At 39.6% G+C, this 20,039-nt stretch overlaps 1 protein-coding gene across 1 annotated transcript in view; it reads left to right on the forward strand.

The window, feature by feature from the left end:
* Positions 1-7,477, forward strand: part of LOC137005059 (gap junction delta-2 protein) — a 30,157-nt gene extending 22,680 nt beyond the window's left edge. Inside the window, exon 2 of the mRNA XM_067365820.1 lies at positions 6,149-7,477. Coding sequence (XP_067221921.1) covers positions 6,149-6,992 — 844 coding nt within the window. The 3' untranslated portion in view covers positions 6,993-7,477. The remainder of the gene's footprint in view (positions 1-6,148) is intronic.
* Positions 7,478-20,039: the final 12,562 nt, after the last annotated feature.

Genomic DNA, 20,039 nt, shown 5'->3' on the forward strand with positions numbered 1-20,039 from the left:
TGAGTCACCAAGAACACATTTAAGATTAAAGGCTTCTTCACACCATAGACTAATGATACGATAAATTCTAGAAATCGTTTTCACAGATTTTTCATGTTTTTTCACAGCTGATGAACGTTAAACACATTGACAGCCAATCAGAATCCATCCTGCTTCAAAGAGCTCCAGCGTTTAAAGTGGCAGACAACAAAACTGCAGCGCGCGTATAATAAACAGAACGATATCGTCCACTGGTATGGACGCTAATATAGTTATCATTATAGTTATCTTTAAGGTTATAGCTCTTGGTGTGAATGGGTCTTTAGAATAAACAGAATGATACTGTCCTCTGGTTTGGTCACTAAAGCCTTGTTTCCACCGAAATTACCCAGAACAATTTGTCCCAAGAATTCTACCTTTTTTCCCCCAGACCTGCTCTCGTCTTGGTTTCCATCGCGGTCTAAAGTACCGTGAAGACATAGGACTGTGTGTGACTTTCCAGTTCCCACTGGACTTCATCCTCCACATATAAGCCTGAATCTCATCGTTGGTCCATCAGTCATATTTTTAAACTCCAATGTTGCTTCTAATAGCAAACAACTCTTACTGCATGCGCCGCAACAGACATTTAAAAATGGTGGTTGAAACCTGGAATCTGTGTGGAGTCAATCAATCAAAATGCTGCGTGAACTCAATCAATCAGCTTGTGCAGCGCACAAGTCCCACCCCTGAAAGTTCCTGAACTTTGAAAAAGTACTACCTCATGAGCAGGGACTATCGGAGGGGGAAATATTTACCCGGAACTTCATTTAGACCCTGGTTCCTGCGGTGTAAACACATCGAGTACCAGCCCAAAGTTCCTAGTTCCTGGGGAAAGTTCCTACAGTGGAAACTCAATACTGTTATCTTTAAAGTTATCATTCTTGGTGTGAATGGGCCTTAAAGGTCCCGTTCTTCATGATCCCATGTTTCAAACTTTAGTTAGTGTGTAATGTTGTTGTTAGAGTATAAATAAAATCTGTAAAATTTTAAAGCTCGAAGTTCAATGCCAAGCGAGATATTTTATTTAACAGAAGTCGCCTACATCGAACGGCCACTTTGGACTACATCCCTCTACTTCCTTCTTTAATGACGTCACTAAAACACTTTTTTGACTAACCTCCGCCCACAGGAATACACAAGAGTTGCGTTTGTATGCCATGTCGTCGAAACGCTGTTATTTTCATCCCGCAGTCCAATCACCGGGTCTGATTCCGGCTCAAATTGATAGGGTAAAATTAAAGACATGTTTACAGTAACACTGAGCGCGTGCATCTCCACGTTATGGTAAGAGGCGTGACCTTTCCGGGCAAGGAGCGCTAAGCTGCTGTCGCACAGGAACCGCTGGCACAATCAGAACTCGTTACGTATTTCTGAAGGAGGGACTTCATAGAACAAAGAAGTCATCAGCCCGTTTTTATGACAGTGGAAACAGCGGTATACAGATAAGTAAATTATGTGAAAAATACTGTGTTTTTTTACACGCGAAACATGAACGCATGTTATATTGTACACTATAAACACAATCAAAGCTTCAAAAAACCATGAAAAACGGGACCTTTAAGACTCCTGATATATCGTTAATATCACTTGCTTGAATAGATAAGCATATGTTGTCTACAGATGGTTGATTATGGTTTCCTACCTCAAACATGTAGTTGATTGCAGTTCATGCACTAAAACACTTTTGTCTAAACAAGCGTTTGGAGTATTTGTGTCTGCTGATGTCTGGGTTGTCCAGCATGCTCAAGTGCTGACTCTGATTTAAAAATGAATGAGATCAGAAAAGCAACTACATTTCTGGATGAGGACATCAAGAAATATATGGTAAAAGCATTTTTGAAGAACATGTTTCAAATGACCATTTAATACACGAAACATTCACAACCTCATTTCAATTGGAAATGTGATGTATTTCCAAGAAATACATGATTTCAAGGGAGGAAAAGAACTTTATGACTTTATGCATATACAGTATTTAGAATCAAATCACTATGTCGAGTTTCTAGCAACTCTGTTTAAATGTCTTAGAGGTGGTTGATATGACCAAAATCCTTACCACAATATAATTTATTTTCAACCACAGTGAGGAATGCCATCATGCAATTGTGTCTGAAATCTCAGACACTACTAATTGAAATTAAAGTCATATCATTGTTTAACCCTTAAATGTTAAACTCAGACTCTTTGACAACCAGCTGTTTTTTACTGAAGACAACCAAATCGTTTCTTCATTGATGCTTTCTGAGAATTGTTTACTCTCACTTACAACAAAAACTGCCATTATCTAAATCCCTTATCTGCGACATCTGGTCATAAGGAAGGCTTACTCTTGCTTTGAAAACAAAAGAACACTATTAAAATCTCCCAATTGCCTTTGAACACTATACAAATAAATTTGACATGACTTGATTTAACCTATACACTAGCAACTAGTAAAATATGGTTGTCAGAAGGCTAAATATGGTTTTGTTCATAAAAAGTTCAATGATAACAGCATTCATTGTGTGATTCACAACTGAACTTCATGTGCAAGTTTGTCTGAAATGTGTTATGTGAACTAATCACTGTCATACGGCAATAAGGCCGCGCTTTGCAGGTTATTTTCAGTTGCTAATGTCATGAGCTAATGGTTATTTTTCAGTTGCTAATGTCATGAGCTGAACCATGTGTCTGAAGGGGTGTAAAAATAAATTCTAAAAAGCATAAAAATGCAAAGTCCTGATATTTATGATGATTATTTAATGCCTTACTAAGATGACGTTAGGCATTACACAAGCCTACCGTGAGTGACAAAAAGCGTCATGATGTGAGCCAGAATATAACTCTCTTCACCATCATTTTACTATTATTTTACAAATGTGTCTTTTATTTGAAATGTTGTTACTGTCTGCTTTGTGCCCGGTTTTGTGGATATGTAGCTTTGCTCAGAGAGGCATAAAATGTGTGTTTCCCAGAAGCATCGTTAGCCAACTATGGTTGCAAGTTCCATTGAACTCTTTCGGTAATGATGGAGGATCTTGGGAAACGTGCCCCTGGTTGTCTGTAGTCTGAAAAGCAAAAAAGTAAATTCTTTTACAAACTTGATCTGTGTAGTTTGCGACCAGAACAATGGGCCTAGTAGATTTTTTAGAAATGAGTTTTGGTTGGTCAAATTTTATTGCAAACAGTTTTGTTGCTGTTGTTGTTGTCATTCAGGACACTACATGACCATTAACATATGCAAATCACAGTAGTGTGTAAAGCTGTGTCTCTATATTAGCTCAGAGTGAGAGGTTTAGACATATCATGTGCATGATACAGTAATGCCTCTGATGCCTGATGCTCCTCATGAGTTCAACTGACATTTCCTTTGAAGGTTGTGTTGATGCTAAAGTCATTGCTATGGTAACAATTTTAGATATAATGGATATTTTATATGCTCTCTGAACAACAGATCTGGGGTGTGTTTCCTGAAGTATGGTTCTGTTGAATTGTTTTGGTGATGACGGAGGAACTTGTGACAATAGTTGGCTTCAGGAAACACACCCCTGATTCATTAGTTGCAGGAGAGAGTGGATATTCAGTGCTACAGATCAGATTTGAAAACCAAATTGGTATTGGTTACAGTGTGTGCTTAACCTTTCAGGCCTATGAAATGTGGTTAAAGAGGACTTTTTCTTAAAGTACTCCATATCCTGCACTTTGCACATAACAATCCATAGGCAGTGTTGGGGAAAGTTACTTTTAAAAGTAACAATATTGCGTTACTCCCTAAAAAAGTAACTAATTGCATTAGTTACTTTTTTATGGAAAGTAATGGGTTACATTACTTTTGCATTACTTTTTCTCATTTGGGCTGGGATGTTTATTTGTTTATCTGTTTATTGCATGCAATATAAAGGTTTGTTTACATAATATATGTATGTGTACTGTGTATATTTATTACGTATATATAAAAACATGCTCATGCATGTATATATTTAACAAACATATATGTGTAGTGTATCGTGAATAAGTCACGGCTGAAGGGCGTTGTTAGGAACGAGGCGAAGCGGAGTAACCCCTTCAGCCGTGACTTATTCACGATACAGCACTAGCCTCGAGTACCTTATTGCTTTTATAAAACAGTTACCACACAATACAAATATTAAAGCCAAAAATATGTATCAATGCAACTTTCATGAAGTAAACTTTCACTAAAGCCATCCTTCCGCCAGAAAAACTAGTCCCTGACCGTGAACAGCAACAGAAGTTACATTATTACGCCATTAGATGGCGGCAAAGACTGTCTTTATGAGTGAGTTAGTCAGCACATTGAAAAGACTGAATTGTTGTGAACACGGAACAAGACGCAACTGACAAATGCTTTGATTAGCGCTGTCAGTCATGGGAAAACTCCTTAACTGTTAAAAGGACAGGATAATACATCGAACATTTAAACAGATTTTTTATTATGAACATAGGACTGACCTGAAGGAAAATGTTAAATCTGAATGCAGGTAATAAACTCACTCACTTGATCTCTTTCTCACAACACTCTACATAGTATAGTCAGCTTCAATGAACAATATCAACTGAGAACAGTTTATGTTGCTAAGAGTGTTTGCTAAGGGTGTTGTGTAGTGATACACAGAACCGCTTGGTGAAGCGGTCATAGCCGTGTTTTATCATGAATAAAACACAGCTTTTGACCAATCAGAATCAAGGACAGGAACTAACCATTTTATATATATATATATACATATATACACACTGCCCTCCAAAAGTTTGGAAACGCCCTAGAAAAGTGGGGCTTTGGACAATATTGGCATGAATCCTTTTTAATTTGTGATAATTTTGCACTGATAAACAGTTTATACATAGAAAAATCTTAAATTTTCGATTCATCAAAATATCCAGCATTAGCAGCTATCTGACCTAAACTGGGTTCTAATTGGTTCTTTGTATTCTAAACTTAATTGGCAATCAATTGTTGAAGCTATATAGGTGTGCTGACCCAAAGATCTTTCACAAACCTGGACCAAGTTTAATCCAGTAACCAGCATCACAGCATGTCTGACTTTGACATGTATATATTGCCATTATTATGTAATCAAAATGAAAATTGTTATTGCTGGTCTTCAATGATAATGTCAAGTTACTGTAATGTATTTGCACCGAAAAATGATAAGGATTTATGCCGATATCGTCCAAAACCACACTTTGCCAGGGGTGTTTCCAAACTTTTGGAGGGCAGTGTATATATACACACACACACACACACACACACACACACACACACACACACACACACACACACACACACACACACACACACACACACACAGGTATAGATGTAAATATTTCTTAAATATATAAATGTATGTGTGTGTATTTATATATGCATAATAATTATACACAGTACACACACACATATATTATGTAAACAAACTTTTATTTTGGGTGCAATTAATCACTTGACAGCACTACAAAAACATTATCTTTTTGGCAAATGTAAAGGCCCTTTCACACCAAAAATGAAATGAGGTGCAGGTGCTAGATTACAGAACCTAAAAAGAAACATGCAAATACCCCATATAAATGAGCTGCCGTATATTACAGAGCCAATCATCTTCAATTTAATGTGTAAAGCCACTGATCCACACATTCACTCCGTGTTTTACTCTTGCCTTCCCTTACAAACACATGTAATCTCTCTCTTTGTCCGTCTCTCTCTCTTTTCCTCAATCAAACACTGGTACAGAAATAGCCTAACAAATGAGGTGTAAAATCTAAACTGTTGCTATGGGAAAGAGAACAGGTTTGACTGCCATCACGCTACCAAATTAATGAGCATTACAGAGACTAGCATTGCCACATGTTACTGTACCAGCGGTGCAGGTTACCATGTTAACAGAGTATAACAGCGCAGAAGGAGCTATAATTAGAGCATGAGAGAGCAGAATTGTTTCCAAATTAGAGCTCTTGATTAAATGTGCAAAGTTGCTCTTGAAAGTGAAAACGCACATTTGAATAGCAAATGCGAACATCTGCAATGCTAATAAGCTGGTAGCCTAAATAAGGGACAAATTACGTCAGTTGAAGGTTTTGTGTGTGTGTGATCTGTTCACATCACACATCTAATTTTCCCTCTCTTTCTCTCCTGCAGGATTCTTCTGACAGTTGTGGTGATATTCCGTATCCTGATTGTGGCCATTGTAGGAGAAACAGTCTATGAGGATGAGCAGACCATGTTCATCTGCAACACCCTCCAACCTGGGTGCAACCAGGCCTGCTACGACAAGGCCTTCCCCATCTCCCACATCCGATACTGGGTCTTCCAGATCATCCTTGTTTGCACACCCAGCCTGTGCTTCATCACCTATTCAGTACACCAGTCGGCCAAACAGCGTGACCGTCGCTACTCCTTCCTCTACCCAATTATGGAGAAGGACTACAGTCGTGAGGGTACCCGCAAACTACGCAACATTAATGGCATTTTGGTGCAGCATTCTGACAGTGGTGGCGGAAAGGACGAACCTGATTGCTTGGAGGTAAAGGAGATCCCAAATGCTCCAAGAGGCCTCCTGCATAGCAGGAGCTCCAAGGTACGCCGACAAGAGGGCATCTCTCGCTTTTACATAATCCAGGTAGTGTTCCGCAATGCACTGGAGATCGGCTTCTTGGCGGGGCAGTACTTTTTATATGGCTTCAGTGTCCCCGGCATCTTCGAGTGTGACCGCTACCCCTGCCTGAAGGAGGTGGAGTGCTACGTATCACGGCCCACTGAGAAGACGGTCTTTCTAGTGTTCATGTTTGCTGTAAGTGGAATCTGCGTCGTACTCAACCTTGCAGAGCTCAACCACCTCGGCTGGAGGAAAATCAAGGCTGCCATTCGAGGTGTGCAAGCCCGCAGGAAGTCCATCTGTGAGATCCGTAAAAAGGACATGTCCCACCTGTCACAACCGCCAAACCTGGGCAGGACCCAGTCCAGTGAGTCTGCTTATGTCTGATCTCCATTCATCCAAATATGGCGTCACAAGGAGTGGAGTGAAGAATTACAAGGCGCTTATGGTACTTGTGCAAATGTTTATAATGGCAAAGAGGGAGTGGCTCCACATAGCCACACCTCTTTTCCACAAGCCACTCCCTCCCTATTTATTGCATATGACAATGTTTGAGGAAGTTTGCACTATGTTAGGCTTCTGGAACAGCACGTGAAGACGAGGCGCGGAGGAGGAATTTTTGGAAAGTCTCAAACTGTGCGCAAGCGTCGGAAGGGTGAAGATCGTGAGGTATTCTGCTGGGAGCACAGCATGCTATGGAAACAAAAGAATCTGGGATTGTTTTCCCACTTTTCTCACTCTCAAGATCTTGAGGAAAGAGGAAGGATGAATTAGCAGGAGAGCGTAGCATGACTATAACCTCCCAGTTTTATCAACCGTTGTCACTGAGATGGTGCCAGAAGAGGAATTTTGTTTAGGTTTGCTCTCCTGGCAGTGAATCGGCCTAAAACAAACAACGGGTGGGATATAAACATTGTTACAGCAGTGGCACCTTCACTTTGACATATGATTGAACAAACATTAGCATCTTTTTTATAATCTCTCTCTGGTTGTCGTGCAAGACTAGGAGATGATTATTACCTCTGCGCAAATTGTGCCCTTCCACAAAGACACCCACTCTTACGTGTTCCAGTCAAGTACTCCTCCCTCTTGTGGTGCATGAATGTGTGTTTATATGTTTGTATGTGACCAAAGTTGAAAGAATTTAGAGACTGCAGATTCTTTTTTGTTCATTTTATGATTTTTTTTAAAAAAAAAGTTGGTGCCATCAACTTAAATGATTTTTGATGCATTTTTTTTCAGATTATTATTTAAAACATATAGTTAAAAGATTATTACAAAGTTAGATTATTTATCTTTATTGGGAAAGGGAGCCAACCCTGCTGAAAAGAATTTCCATGCTGGTCCAAGGCTGGTTTATGTTGATTATTGCTGGTTTAGCTGGTGGAGTGGCATAGCCATGGTCTGTGTCTGAAATCGAATACTTCCCTACTATATAGTATGTGAAAAACAGTACGCCAAAAGAGTAGTATGTCCAAATACATAGTATTGGAAAGACAGTAGGTGAAAAGTAATTGGATGACCTACTACTTCCGGAGAGATTCTGAAGTGCGCATTCGATGGACACTTTACTATCCCATGAAGCCACGGGACAGGATTTATGAATGGCAGTGACACGACACAACTGACGCTGGTAGATAGTATGTGATTTCAGATGCACCAGTGCTGTTCACAAGAAAAAAAAAAAATGCTAGGTAACCACCCTGACAGTAACATTAGCCGTGTTTCCAGTGCAAGAAATTTCCCCAGGAACTAGGGACTTTGGGTGGTATTCAGTGTGTTTTGACTGCAGCAAAATTTCCCCCCTCAGAAAGTCCCTGCTCACGAGGTTGTACTTTTTCAAAGTACAGGAACTTTCGGGGGTTGGGACTTGGGCATGCAGCATTTTGATTGGTTGACTCCACGCAGCATTTTATTTCAGCCACCATTTTTAAAAGTCTGTTGCGGTGCATGCAGAGTTGTTTGCTATTCGAATCAACCATGGAGTTTAAAAATACAAACGATGGACCAACAACGAGGTTCAGGCTTTATTAAGCATATATTTGGAGGATGAAATCCAGCGGAAACTGGAATGTCGCACGCAGTTCCACATCACGGCACTATCTTCACGGTACTTTAGACTGCGATGGAAATGCAGACAGAAACAAGTCTGGGGGAAAAAAGTTCCTGGGACAAATAGTTCTAGGTAATTTTGGTGGAAAAGTAGCTATGGTGTCGGCCCAGATCCGGCCCACATCTGTTCCATGTGGAATCCACACGTACCAGATGTGGGCCGGATTTGGGCCAACATTATGTTGCTGTCTGGGCAGCATGGTCATTCTGGTGAATGTGATTAACAAAGGAAATCTTGTTTGTTATGATAATGTAGATGCTTGGTGGGGACACCCGTCGAAAGGACTGAAAAAAAAAATAGTGTTTATGTATCCAGATGTTTCTATCAGATGAATTTATTATCAAAAAAAAAGCTTAAAGGTATCTTTTAAAGGCATGTTTACAAAGCTTTATCTGTCAAATGACTTTTGAAATGAAAATTGATGTTCAGTGTGTGTTGTTAGGAAAAAGGAACAATTTACAGTGTTTTTATTAGCTTTTTATTCTTGTCACGTGTTTATCGGCATGCCTTTATTAGTAAGAAAAGAAGAAAAAATATGTATGCATTGCACTTTGTGGGATGGGAAGAGTGGATAAAAGGAGAAACTCACTCTGGGAAGGACATTAGTGTTGGGAAAGTGAGCCTTTTGAATTGGTCCATCCTATCAATGATGAGTATGTGCGTGTATGTAGCTGTGTGCCTTTGTTTACACAGTGTGGGATGAAGCAGGGTGTAACGTCTCTAACAAAGACACACAAATTACATCGAGTTGTCATTCAGCCGATATTAGCACTAGCTTAGGCCCACTGAAGACAGTACTTGTGCCTACACCGCTCTGACTAACTTCTGCACGTGCACATGAAACAACCCAGTGTAGACAGAACACAGTGCAACTAACACGGGCACGCTCGCTGACAAACCGCAGAGGCAGAAAACACTGACAGAGAAGATGCAGAGAGAAAGAGAGGAAACTGCAGAGGCCCTTTAAGAGGAACACAAAGTGTCCTGACTTAGGCATGTCTTATAGAAAATTCTTTCACAGGAAAGAGTGTGTTTATGTTTAGCTGAACATGAAGTGTGGCTCAGCCACAATTCTGATTCAGGCCAGAAGTCAGTGTGAGGATGGATATTGTCGTTCACATCTACATTGAATGAGAGGTATAAAATGGGTCAGGTTTAAGAGGCCTCGCATTTGTTTTACTGCAAATGTAAACAAGTCGTAAATGATCCGTAAAACCTCTGAAGCAAATGCAGACTTTTCTGTACAACCCGTCGTCTCCAAGATGAGAACCAGGATTTCTCTGCTTACATTTACGCCCAGGGTCCAAAATTAACTCTCATCAAGCTGCAAATGCAATTGGAAAGTACATAAATGAAGCTGCTTGCCAGTTTATTAGGGACTGCAACAGACTGCAATAATCTGAACCTTGATGAAGTGATGATGCAATTTAAAGACATACAAACTGTTTAAAAAATCAATTGCAAATACAGTTCCATGGCCATTAACCAATATTTAGGATGGGTACATTTTCACCCGCCATTTGCCAGCGTGTTTGGAAAGTTAATTTTGGCTGCTGTGTATCAAAAGTCATTTATTAAACAGTATTTTTGTAACGTACAACTAAATCTAACAGGAATTTAGCGAGGCTTGGAATAAATGCCAGTGCAATATAAAAAGATGTATTCTAACACCGTGTCCTAAGCAGACGCGATGCAATAAGATTCCAGCGTCAAACAATTTGTCTGTTCAGACCAGACACAATGTGACTATGAGACGCGATGACGTCAATCAAAAATCACAGCCAATCAGAAGAGTGCATGGGCGGGCTCTCTCGGCAAGCTCCCGGCACTCGAAATAGATAAGTACATAACCAAATTCATGAATATTACTCCAGCCGTCGTGGCTAGTTAGGACAAAAACTCCAATTAACATTGAAAATATACCTTTTATTTCGTCGCGTCCTGTTAGGACACGGTGTCAGAAGTCTGCTTATCTTAACCAAATTTAGTTCATGGGTAAATTAATCTTGTTTAAGGAGGCTTAGATGAAAAACAAGACAAAAATACTTTTTAAGAAAATTATTTTTGCAGTGCATCTCTCTAGGAAGAAACTCAATTTTACCAGAACAAAAAACGAATACTGTGCTACGGCTGAATGAACTTGAATCTCAAGTTCGTTCGGTTTAACGTGTAAATTATAAGGGACTATAGCCATTATTGTGTAGGGGTAAAAAGGAAATGCATCCCTACGCTGTTGGGACCAATCCTATATCTCTTATCTCAGACTGTACCTTTTCCCAAGAATTCCAGTTCTTTTATTCTTATCTACAAAAATAGTAACTCTACCAAAATCATAACCTCTGTAACTATGCAGCGTTAAAGGGCAACTTTTACAGGCGTATTATTTTCAAGTGCAGTTCAGAGATTATGAAGATTCCCCAAGTGAGAACTTCTTCATGTGCTTGCATTAATCCACTCTTCTCCTCAGTCTATTTTTTATAAATCCTATATCCAAGTTTAAAAACTAGACAAATTTTGTTTTCTCTTTTTATTTATTCCAGCTTGTGAATTATATTTATGTGTGTTATTCTTTTATACCGTGCTGTGATATGAGGGTTAACAGGGATAACGCAGGGGGTATTTAAAGACCAGAATTAGGATATGAAGTAAAAATGTGGCTTTACTTGCCAAAGTTATGCAACTTCATAACTAATTGGGTTCCAGTGAATGGGTTATTTGCTGTAAAGCATGTATGACTGATATGGAAAGCATGTTTTTGTTCTTCTTTACCCTCTCTCTCTTTTTTTATATAAAAACAGAAAAGCAGGGATGAGTAAACGGCATGGTTAGATTAGTAAACAGTAAAGTAGCAAATTCTTGAGGCTTTAATGGGCCAAAACTGAATCAAAAGACTATAGCAGGTTTTTAAACTACACAGACTGCAATCTTGTTACAAACGTATGCAACAATTCATTTTCAGCACAAACCTTTGACATGACGGAAGTATTTTTATGGTTGTGCATTCCATAGTCACTGCCAGATGATTTTGTAAATAACTGTTTTCACCTAAAAAAAAAAAAGTGTTTTTGAGACATAATTGATGTGTAAGTAACCAGCCTGTTGTTTAATTGACAATATGATGTTAATCTACTGCCAACGGCAAAGATATATTAACTGCTGACATTTCAGTCATAAAGTAATTAACACCCAAAAAACATATTGGACCAGTGCATGTGGGGGAAAAATGTCTCAGGTGTCAGATTTTTTTAAAATGACCTTTTCAAAAGACATTGTTTCTACAATTATTGTTTAGTGTACAATATCTTTGCAAAAGCCAGTTGAAGGTTTGCCCATGTTTTATAGAGTTTTAAAACAAAAACTATTGATAAATTGTGAATTATCTGATATCAGTGAATCGTTTACCAACATGTTTTCAGGATGTATACATTGCAGAAAAATCTGAATAATGCTCAAACATCAGTCTAGTCTCTCCTGGCAGTGCCAAAAGATTTTACAGCAATCATTCTACCCAGATGGTCACAGTGATTTTGCTGTAAGATATAGACATATTTATTTTGTTTGTAAAGACGTCTGTTGTTGATACTGGAACAACATTCCTTTTCGAAAATTTAGTCTTAACCCTATCCCTACCTCTAAACGGTGAACGTGATTTCACCATCGTTCAACATTGTTGTCCTGAAACAACACTGAAACCAACAGGAATGGATTTCACTCTGTTGTATTCATTCATTCCTTACTATCTATCTATTGGTCCTGACGAATTTAGCGTGTTAACGCATGCAATTCAATTTTTCAGTTTAATCGCATCAGAAATGTTAGTGCAATTAACCAACCCGATCTCATGGCAATTCCTATGACCTCACTCATACAGATTTGTACGGGTTTTTTTTGCTAAATCGTACATATTTTACAAGTTACCAAATTCGTATGGATTCGTACAAATTACCTACTGCTAACCCCGCCCCTAAACCTACCCGTCACTGGGGTTTAGACAAAATGTACAAATTCGTACGAATTAGCCACCTCATAAAATGTGCACGAATTGGTCGTGAGATAGTGTTGCAATTAACGCAGCATTTTTTTTTCCATAATAATTTGGCTAGCGTTACATTATATGATGAAAATGAGATGCGTGTCAGATCTGCGTCATGTTCGGCAGCGGCAGCTCTTAAAGTGACAGCAACCTAATAAACCAGCTGCTGTGATGTTAATCAAAGAACAAAGGCAACAGAGAAACTCGTAGCTTTAATAAGGTTTAATTTATATTTAATTTATAATTTGGGCAATGAAGACTGTAAAGTGTTTGATAACTTTATTCAATATTTGTATATTTCATACCTGTTAGACACGAAGGCCATGGTTAAATATGACATTTATTATAATAGGTTTATGTGAAGATTGTTTTAAGGTCACTTGACTTAAAAGTTAATTTTTAAAGACTAATAAACATTAAAATGAATATATTTATAATTATAATAATTATTATATATTATAAAATATATTTAAAATAGTTTTAATTATAAGAAATATTATTATATCAGTAGCAGTATTAGTATCAGTGATACTGGCCTTCATTCATAAAAAGATGCAATTGAGCACTGTGAAATAATCACAATATAAAAATATTAATTTAATCGACTGACAGGACTTACATATATATATACATATAAATAATATATATATAAATAATAGGTGCAGGGTTAGGTGCTTCTACATCAGTGTTATTCACCTATCATGTCCCTCTGATTTTAGGGAGGTTATGTGTAGGGTTAGGTTTGATGTAGGGATATGGTTAGGACTACATTTTCAGACAGGAATGTTGTTCCAGGATCAACAAAATATGTTTGACCAGGAACATGTCTTACTTAAAAATCATGGTGACCGAAGCACCTAACTCTGGTTGTAAACCTAAACTTGACATAAACTGTAAATTTGTCCCTCAAATCTTTTTTTCAATGTTGTACTTGGTGAAATCACGTTCACTCTACAAAGATATACATATTAAGTAATGAATGCAACAGGGTGAAGTTCATTCCCGTTTAGCTCAGGAAAAAAGAATCATCCTAATCTCATTCTAATCTCTTTTGAATGATCATCAGATGTCCCAGAATGCTCTCTGAGTGTCTGCCAGAAATCACGGCAGCCACAGTCACCAGAGCCCATGTCCCAGCCACACTTTCACCAACCGAGGTTTTCCTCTAAATCTCTGGCGAATCCCTCATTTCGGCATGGACAGTTAAATGGGATTATGCATTTTTAATCTGTTGTCCTTCTCTTAATAGCCACTGTTGTATTTCCAAACTGCTTCAAAAAGCCATCCTTTAGTTTTAACCCTCATAAGGGGAGCTTCAATCGATTACAACTCCACGTGTGCTGCCAGGGCTGTTTGACACCCGCCGCACAAGCCGTACTAATCTCTCAGGAATAAGAAGAGTCGCCACTCCTAATCACTCCTAGCTGCTTACATGCTCGTATAAATACAGGATTAGCATTTGGCAAAGGCAAAAGGGCAGGCGAGTCATCCATCCCTCGTACCTGCACCATCACAGGACGAATCACATCAACACATGCCGCTATAACTCAGGATCTGTGCAAAGGCACCAATCCTAAAAACCAACAGTGAGAGAGAGCAGCACGAGAAATCAGGGCCTGTTCTGCTAACCAGGGAAACATTATTACAGGAGACAACTCTTCAGTTCATCGCAATCTATGTAATTAGCCATATGAAACATGATAGACAAGTGACTCTTAAAATACAGTTGACGCTTTGCCCCATTGCTTGGTTAGACAAGCCTTTCAGAGCGTCCCATGAATGAATCTGAATATTGAATATTTTTAATGAAGTTATGCAGTAATATGATTAAAAGCTGTAATCTGCGAATCAGAATTAAATGCTTATCACAGTCAATCAAAAAGAGAAAAGCCTCATTTCATAGTAATTACAATTGTGTCACTATAATAATTGCCCCATCAACAATGTTTTGTTCTATAATGTCTGAAATATTCAAAACAAATCTCTTCCTTAGACCTAAAAGAGTGAAAGCTTGACTGATAATATGGCAACAGTTGCTTATTGAGGCAATGCTTATTCAATTCAAAGATCTAAAAAACTATTGTTTTTCCTCACACAAAGCAACAGTTTATTGGTTATTAAAAGATTCAGAAATGCAGATGTTAGACTTGTGATATGCCATATGGTAAAGGGTAACACTGCTACCTGTAGCTGAACGTCCTTCAGAGATTATAATGTGCAACCCTTTAATCCACCATGAAATAAACCGTCTGATTACTTTATCTAATTAAAATGGGTGTGATCGTGTGCACTGAATAAGATTTATTAATTTATCTTCTTTTATGTCCAATTTTCTTTTCTTTTTTTTTAATTTATTTTATTATTTTGTGTGTGGAAATGATAGGCAAAGGTCAACGCACAAATGTGTTCAACTCAGTGTGCAAAATGTGATGTTCCTGAAATATCAAATGGGTGCTGCTAAAATACTCAAGTAAATCAATTTTACTGACAGCTGTACATTAATTGTCAGTCTATCTCTCAGCCCTGTTTTGATCATAGTTTTTGCTGAATTTAATCCAAACAAACAATTCTTACTTGTTTCTAATTTCCACAAGGAAATCTGTTGTTTGGAGCACAGATTTCTATTTTGTAACTGACCTTATTTGAAGGTTTTCTTTCTATATGTTTCTGAATTGTGGATTGTGTACAATGACTTAATTAAACACCTTGAATGAACTCAATGATTGGTCCTTTAGTGTGTGTTTTTCTATGTATACTGTCAACTAAATTGAGATATTTTCATGGATATTTGGTGCAGATTTAATATTGTTCATACACTCTAAAAAATACTGGGTTGTTTCAACCCAAATTTGGGACAAACCCAGCCATTGGTGTAAAAATGTAATTAAACTTTAACCCAGTGGCTGGGTTTGTCCATATTTGACCCAAATTTGAAACAACCCAGCATTTCTTAGAGTGTATAAACAGAAGCATCATATTAAAATGGTTTTGTGCACACATACAGTGAACAACGTTAAAAGAAAAAATGATTGCTTCAGTAAAGAGAATTAGTAAAGAGCATGAGGAAGTATCTCCAGTATTTCCACGCTTTAAAAAATGCTGGGTTAAAAACAACCCAAGTTGGGTTCAAAATGGACAAACTTCTATCTCCAGCATACGAGGAGCTGGTGGAGGTGATTTCTTGTGCTCTGTCCAAGGTAAATATCGATTGGCCAACCGAGAAACAAAGCACTCGTCCTAAATGCAAGCTGGATAAGTGCTTTTTGTCACCAAAATCTACACCTCCACCACAGAGCCTTCCATTTTTCCTGACCTCCACAATGAAATTTTGAGGTCGTGGAATAAACCATTTTCTTCTCATCTGTTCATGTTTATTCAAATATAAGAGGGTTAAGAGAATGTGGCTATGGGGCGATGCCAAAGGTGGAACAGACGCTCGTGAGCTGTCCCTGGGCTCAACATTTTCCCTGAAGGCCCCAACGCTGCCCACTAAGCCCCTAAGAACATCTTCAGCCCTAGTGGGTAAAACGTATGTGGCGGCAGGTCAGGCTGGAGCATGTCTGCATACCAGGCTGACCTGCTGAGGGACCTGGATAATGGCGAGGGGGTAAGGCGTACGCAGTTCTTGAACAGCAAATTTGTCTCTCAGTGCTACCAAGGAGACCGCTAGAGCCATTGGGCAATCTATGGCAGCACTGGTGGCTGCTGAGAGTCATCTCTGGCTCAATCTGTCCCATATAAAAGATAAAGATCTTTTATTCTAGATGCTCTGCTCTCATCTCCTGGCCTCTTTGTCAGACTTCTGAGGGCAGCCTCCTCTGGGGTGGAGCAGTGTACACCTCATTATATGGTATCCGTGACACTTCGGTGCCCTCAGAAGGCCGTTCTGCCAACCCCCCAGCGGTTTCCATCGAGCGCATTTATCAGGGCTCGTCACAAGACACTGCGTCACTGAGACGCTCACACTCTCTGAGGAGAGCTATAGGGCAGACCACTGAGGTGAATGCTCTAATTTCACCAGAGGCCAGCCTTGAGAGGCTGGTTCCCTTTGTAGATCACCTGGCAGAATGGAGGCTTCTGCCAAAACGTATCTCAATGGGTCCTGCAGATGGTTACAAAATCCAGAATCGTTTTCGTCCACTGCAATTCAACAGCATTCTACATACAGTGGTTCATCCCGAGCAGACTCTGGATGGAGCAGGAAGTAAAAACTCTCTTAGGAAAGAAGGCCATAGAACGGGTTCCTCCACCCAACAGGGAGTCCGGTTTCTACAGCCAGTACTTCATTGTTCCAAAAAAGGATGGGGGTTGCATCCACATAAATTGCCTGGAGATGATGGCTGTCTTCATGGCACTGAAGCACTTCCTTTCAGACCTAGGAGGCCATCATGTGCTTTTTCGTACAGACAACACATCGGTAGTCTCTTATATAAATCATCAGGGGAGTCTGCGGTCGCGTCTACTTTGCAAACTGGCACACCAGATCCCCTCCTGCTCTGCTCCCAGGAGTTCTGGAAAAGGTCCACTGGTGTGAGTCTAAGGTCCTAGTAGCACCCTACTGGCCAAGCTGAATATGGTTCTCGGACCTAATATCCCTCCTCAACGGCTCTTCCATGGAGATTCCAATTGGGAGGGACCTTCTGTCTCAGGTGGGAGGCATGATTCTTCACCCCCACCCCGAGATATGGAACCAGTGGGTTTGGCCTCTGAGGGGGCCCAACTCATAGACTCAGGTCTCTCAACTGAGGTTGTAGAGACCATACTTCACTCCAGAGCTCCATCCACAAGGAAACTTTATGACTTGTAGTGGAGAGTCTTCGCTTCTTGGTGTAGAATGTGTCAGTGGGGTCCAATTAACTGTCCGGTTGGCTCAGTATTAGAATTTCTGCAAGATCGTTTTACTGCAGGCCTATCCCTGTCCACACTAAAGACATAAATGGCAGCTATAGCTGTGTTTCAGTGGGGAGGAACCCACTAGTGACTGGTGGTACTCTGAGGCTGAGGCCTGCAATTTGCAATTTGAGTTCCAGCTTGGGATTAGGCGTGTAACAATACATCGATATAGATCGATACATCGATCTAATGTCTAACGATCCGATGCATCGATGCAATGCGTAAAAAACCGATACCTGTGGGCTAATTATAGAGGCACCTTTGTTTTAACACTCTCCACATTTTCACACAATATCATTCTATGCATTATCGCCAAAGTGTGCATTCTCATTTAAACTACCTTTCAGAACTTGCGAAAGACACTTGGGACAGTTGATGGAACTGTCACTAAAAGAATATGGTTGATAAAGTGCCGCATAGGAGCGTCGCGCGCTGTGACTCTGTGTTGCTTCAAGCGCATCATTCTGCACATGGATGCGCACAAGTGCTTTGTGCCGCTCTGTATTAGAGCCTTTATAATACATTTGAACAATGAAAGAATATTAATAGCCTGTCTTGTTTTGTCCTACCTATAATATGTTGTTGCTTCATTAAAAACCTGTGCTATACATTTAAAAGAAATGTCTTTTAATTATGTGTGTGTGTATACATGTATTCCTTGTTTATAAGTTTTTTGACATTACACATTTTAACTAAAATACTTTCTTGACTGTTGTCATGTCATAAGCTGTCATTAGATTACTGTGTGAATTTTTTTATTCGTGGATGTCCCAATCAGGGTGTCACGGAAAAGAAGACTGGATACAAATGCAAGTTAATATCTCTTTAATAGAGCTTCACGCCAGGTAAGTAGATAACAAACACACAGCAGCAACACAGACAGCAGGAGAGGGGTAACACAGGGACTTCGATGGGCGATGAAGTGTCCGTGATGAATGATGGTCCTGAATGGTGAGTCCGTGTGTCCGTGTGAGTATCCGTGCATGAAATCCAGAACGAGTAATCCAACGAGACAGACAGGTAACAGGGAACAGCGACGAGAATCCAATCCAGGAACAAGAAACACGAGAAACAACGGGACAACACCAGGACTACAACAAACGATCTGACAAACATGAGACGAAAGACAAGGCGTTATATATGCAGGTGTAATGATCCACAGCTGCCGCTGATCAGCAATCAGCGGCGACGCCCACACAGAACAATCAAGTGACACATCCCAAAACCTACACACAGACAACAGTATGAGACAGCGGATTAGTGAACCGTGACACAGGGTTCAAGATGTGAAATTTTGAAATAAATGTTTGTTATATATTTTGGTTGCAGTTGTGAGTTAATAAAAATTTAACTGGTTGTGTAAAATAGGCTTAAAATATCCAAATATTGAATCGAATCGTATCATAATTGTATCACAGAACCTTTTGAGGTATCGAAAAATATTGAATCGCTGGCTATGAGAATCGATATTGTATCGAATCGTGATGAACTGTCCAATTTACATCCCTACTTGGGATCTGGCTGTTGTGATAGAGGGCTTATCTGCGGCTCCCTTTGAGCCCCTTGATACTGTTCTAGAAAGGTTTCTGACCTTAAAGACTGCATTTCTTCTAGCCATTTTTTCTCTAAAAAGAGTTGATCTTCAGGCCCTATCGGTATCCCGTATGTGCCTTGAATTCGCACCGGGATTGGTCAAAGCATTCCTTTATCCAAAACCGGACTATGTCCCTAAGGTGCCGACCAACATATTGTTCTGCAGGCCTTCTGCCCTCGTCCTTTTGGAGATCAGGACCAGGAAGAGTGCTGGATACCTAAGTTCACAGAGCTGCCCTGTGCATCACCCTGCCACTAGCTTTGGCTAACTGAAGCTAACGCCGGTCATTCCGGATGTGCTTTTATGCTTTCCTGGTCGTCATGTCCACTCTTGCCATTGGACTAGATGACACACGTGCTTCAGACGCAATTACGCAGAGGCGTTCTCAAAGCGTCCTTGATGTAGCGTCTCATTCCCTTCTCAGGGAACTATGGTTACAGTCGTAACCTGAGACATTATTTAAATTTATAAAGTTTTAAATATGGATATTTTTCTCACAAAAACACATCGCTTCACTTCAAAAGGCCTTTATTAACCCACTGGAGCTGTATGGATTACAGTTTATAATGGAGGGATGATTTTCTTTTGGGCTTCAAAATCTCTACCATTATGCTGGGTTAAATCAACCCATTATGCCTGGTTAAATAAACAACCCAGTATGCTGGGTAAAATGAAACCAACATGTGTTCTGTCTTATATTTACCAAGCCCTTAGAGTGAAAGAGAGTATAAATTCAGTCTGTTTTTCCAGTTTCAGTTCCCCATTTCCCTTCAAGAAATGTATGCACTGTACTTTATACTG

This window comes from Chanodichthys erythropterus, chromosome 17 (assembly GCF_024489055.1).
Source record: "Chanodichthys erythropterus isolate Z2021 chromosome 17, ASM2448905v1, whole genome shotgun sequence".
In the NCBI taxonomy this organism is placed as follows: Eukaryota; Metazoa; Chordata; class Actinopteri; order Cypriniformes; family Xenocyprididae; genus Chanodichthys; species Chanodichthys erythropterus.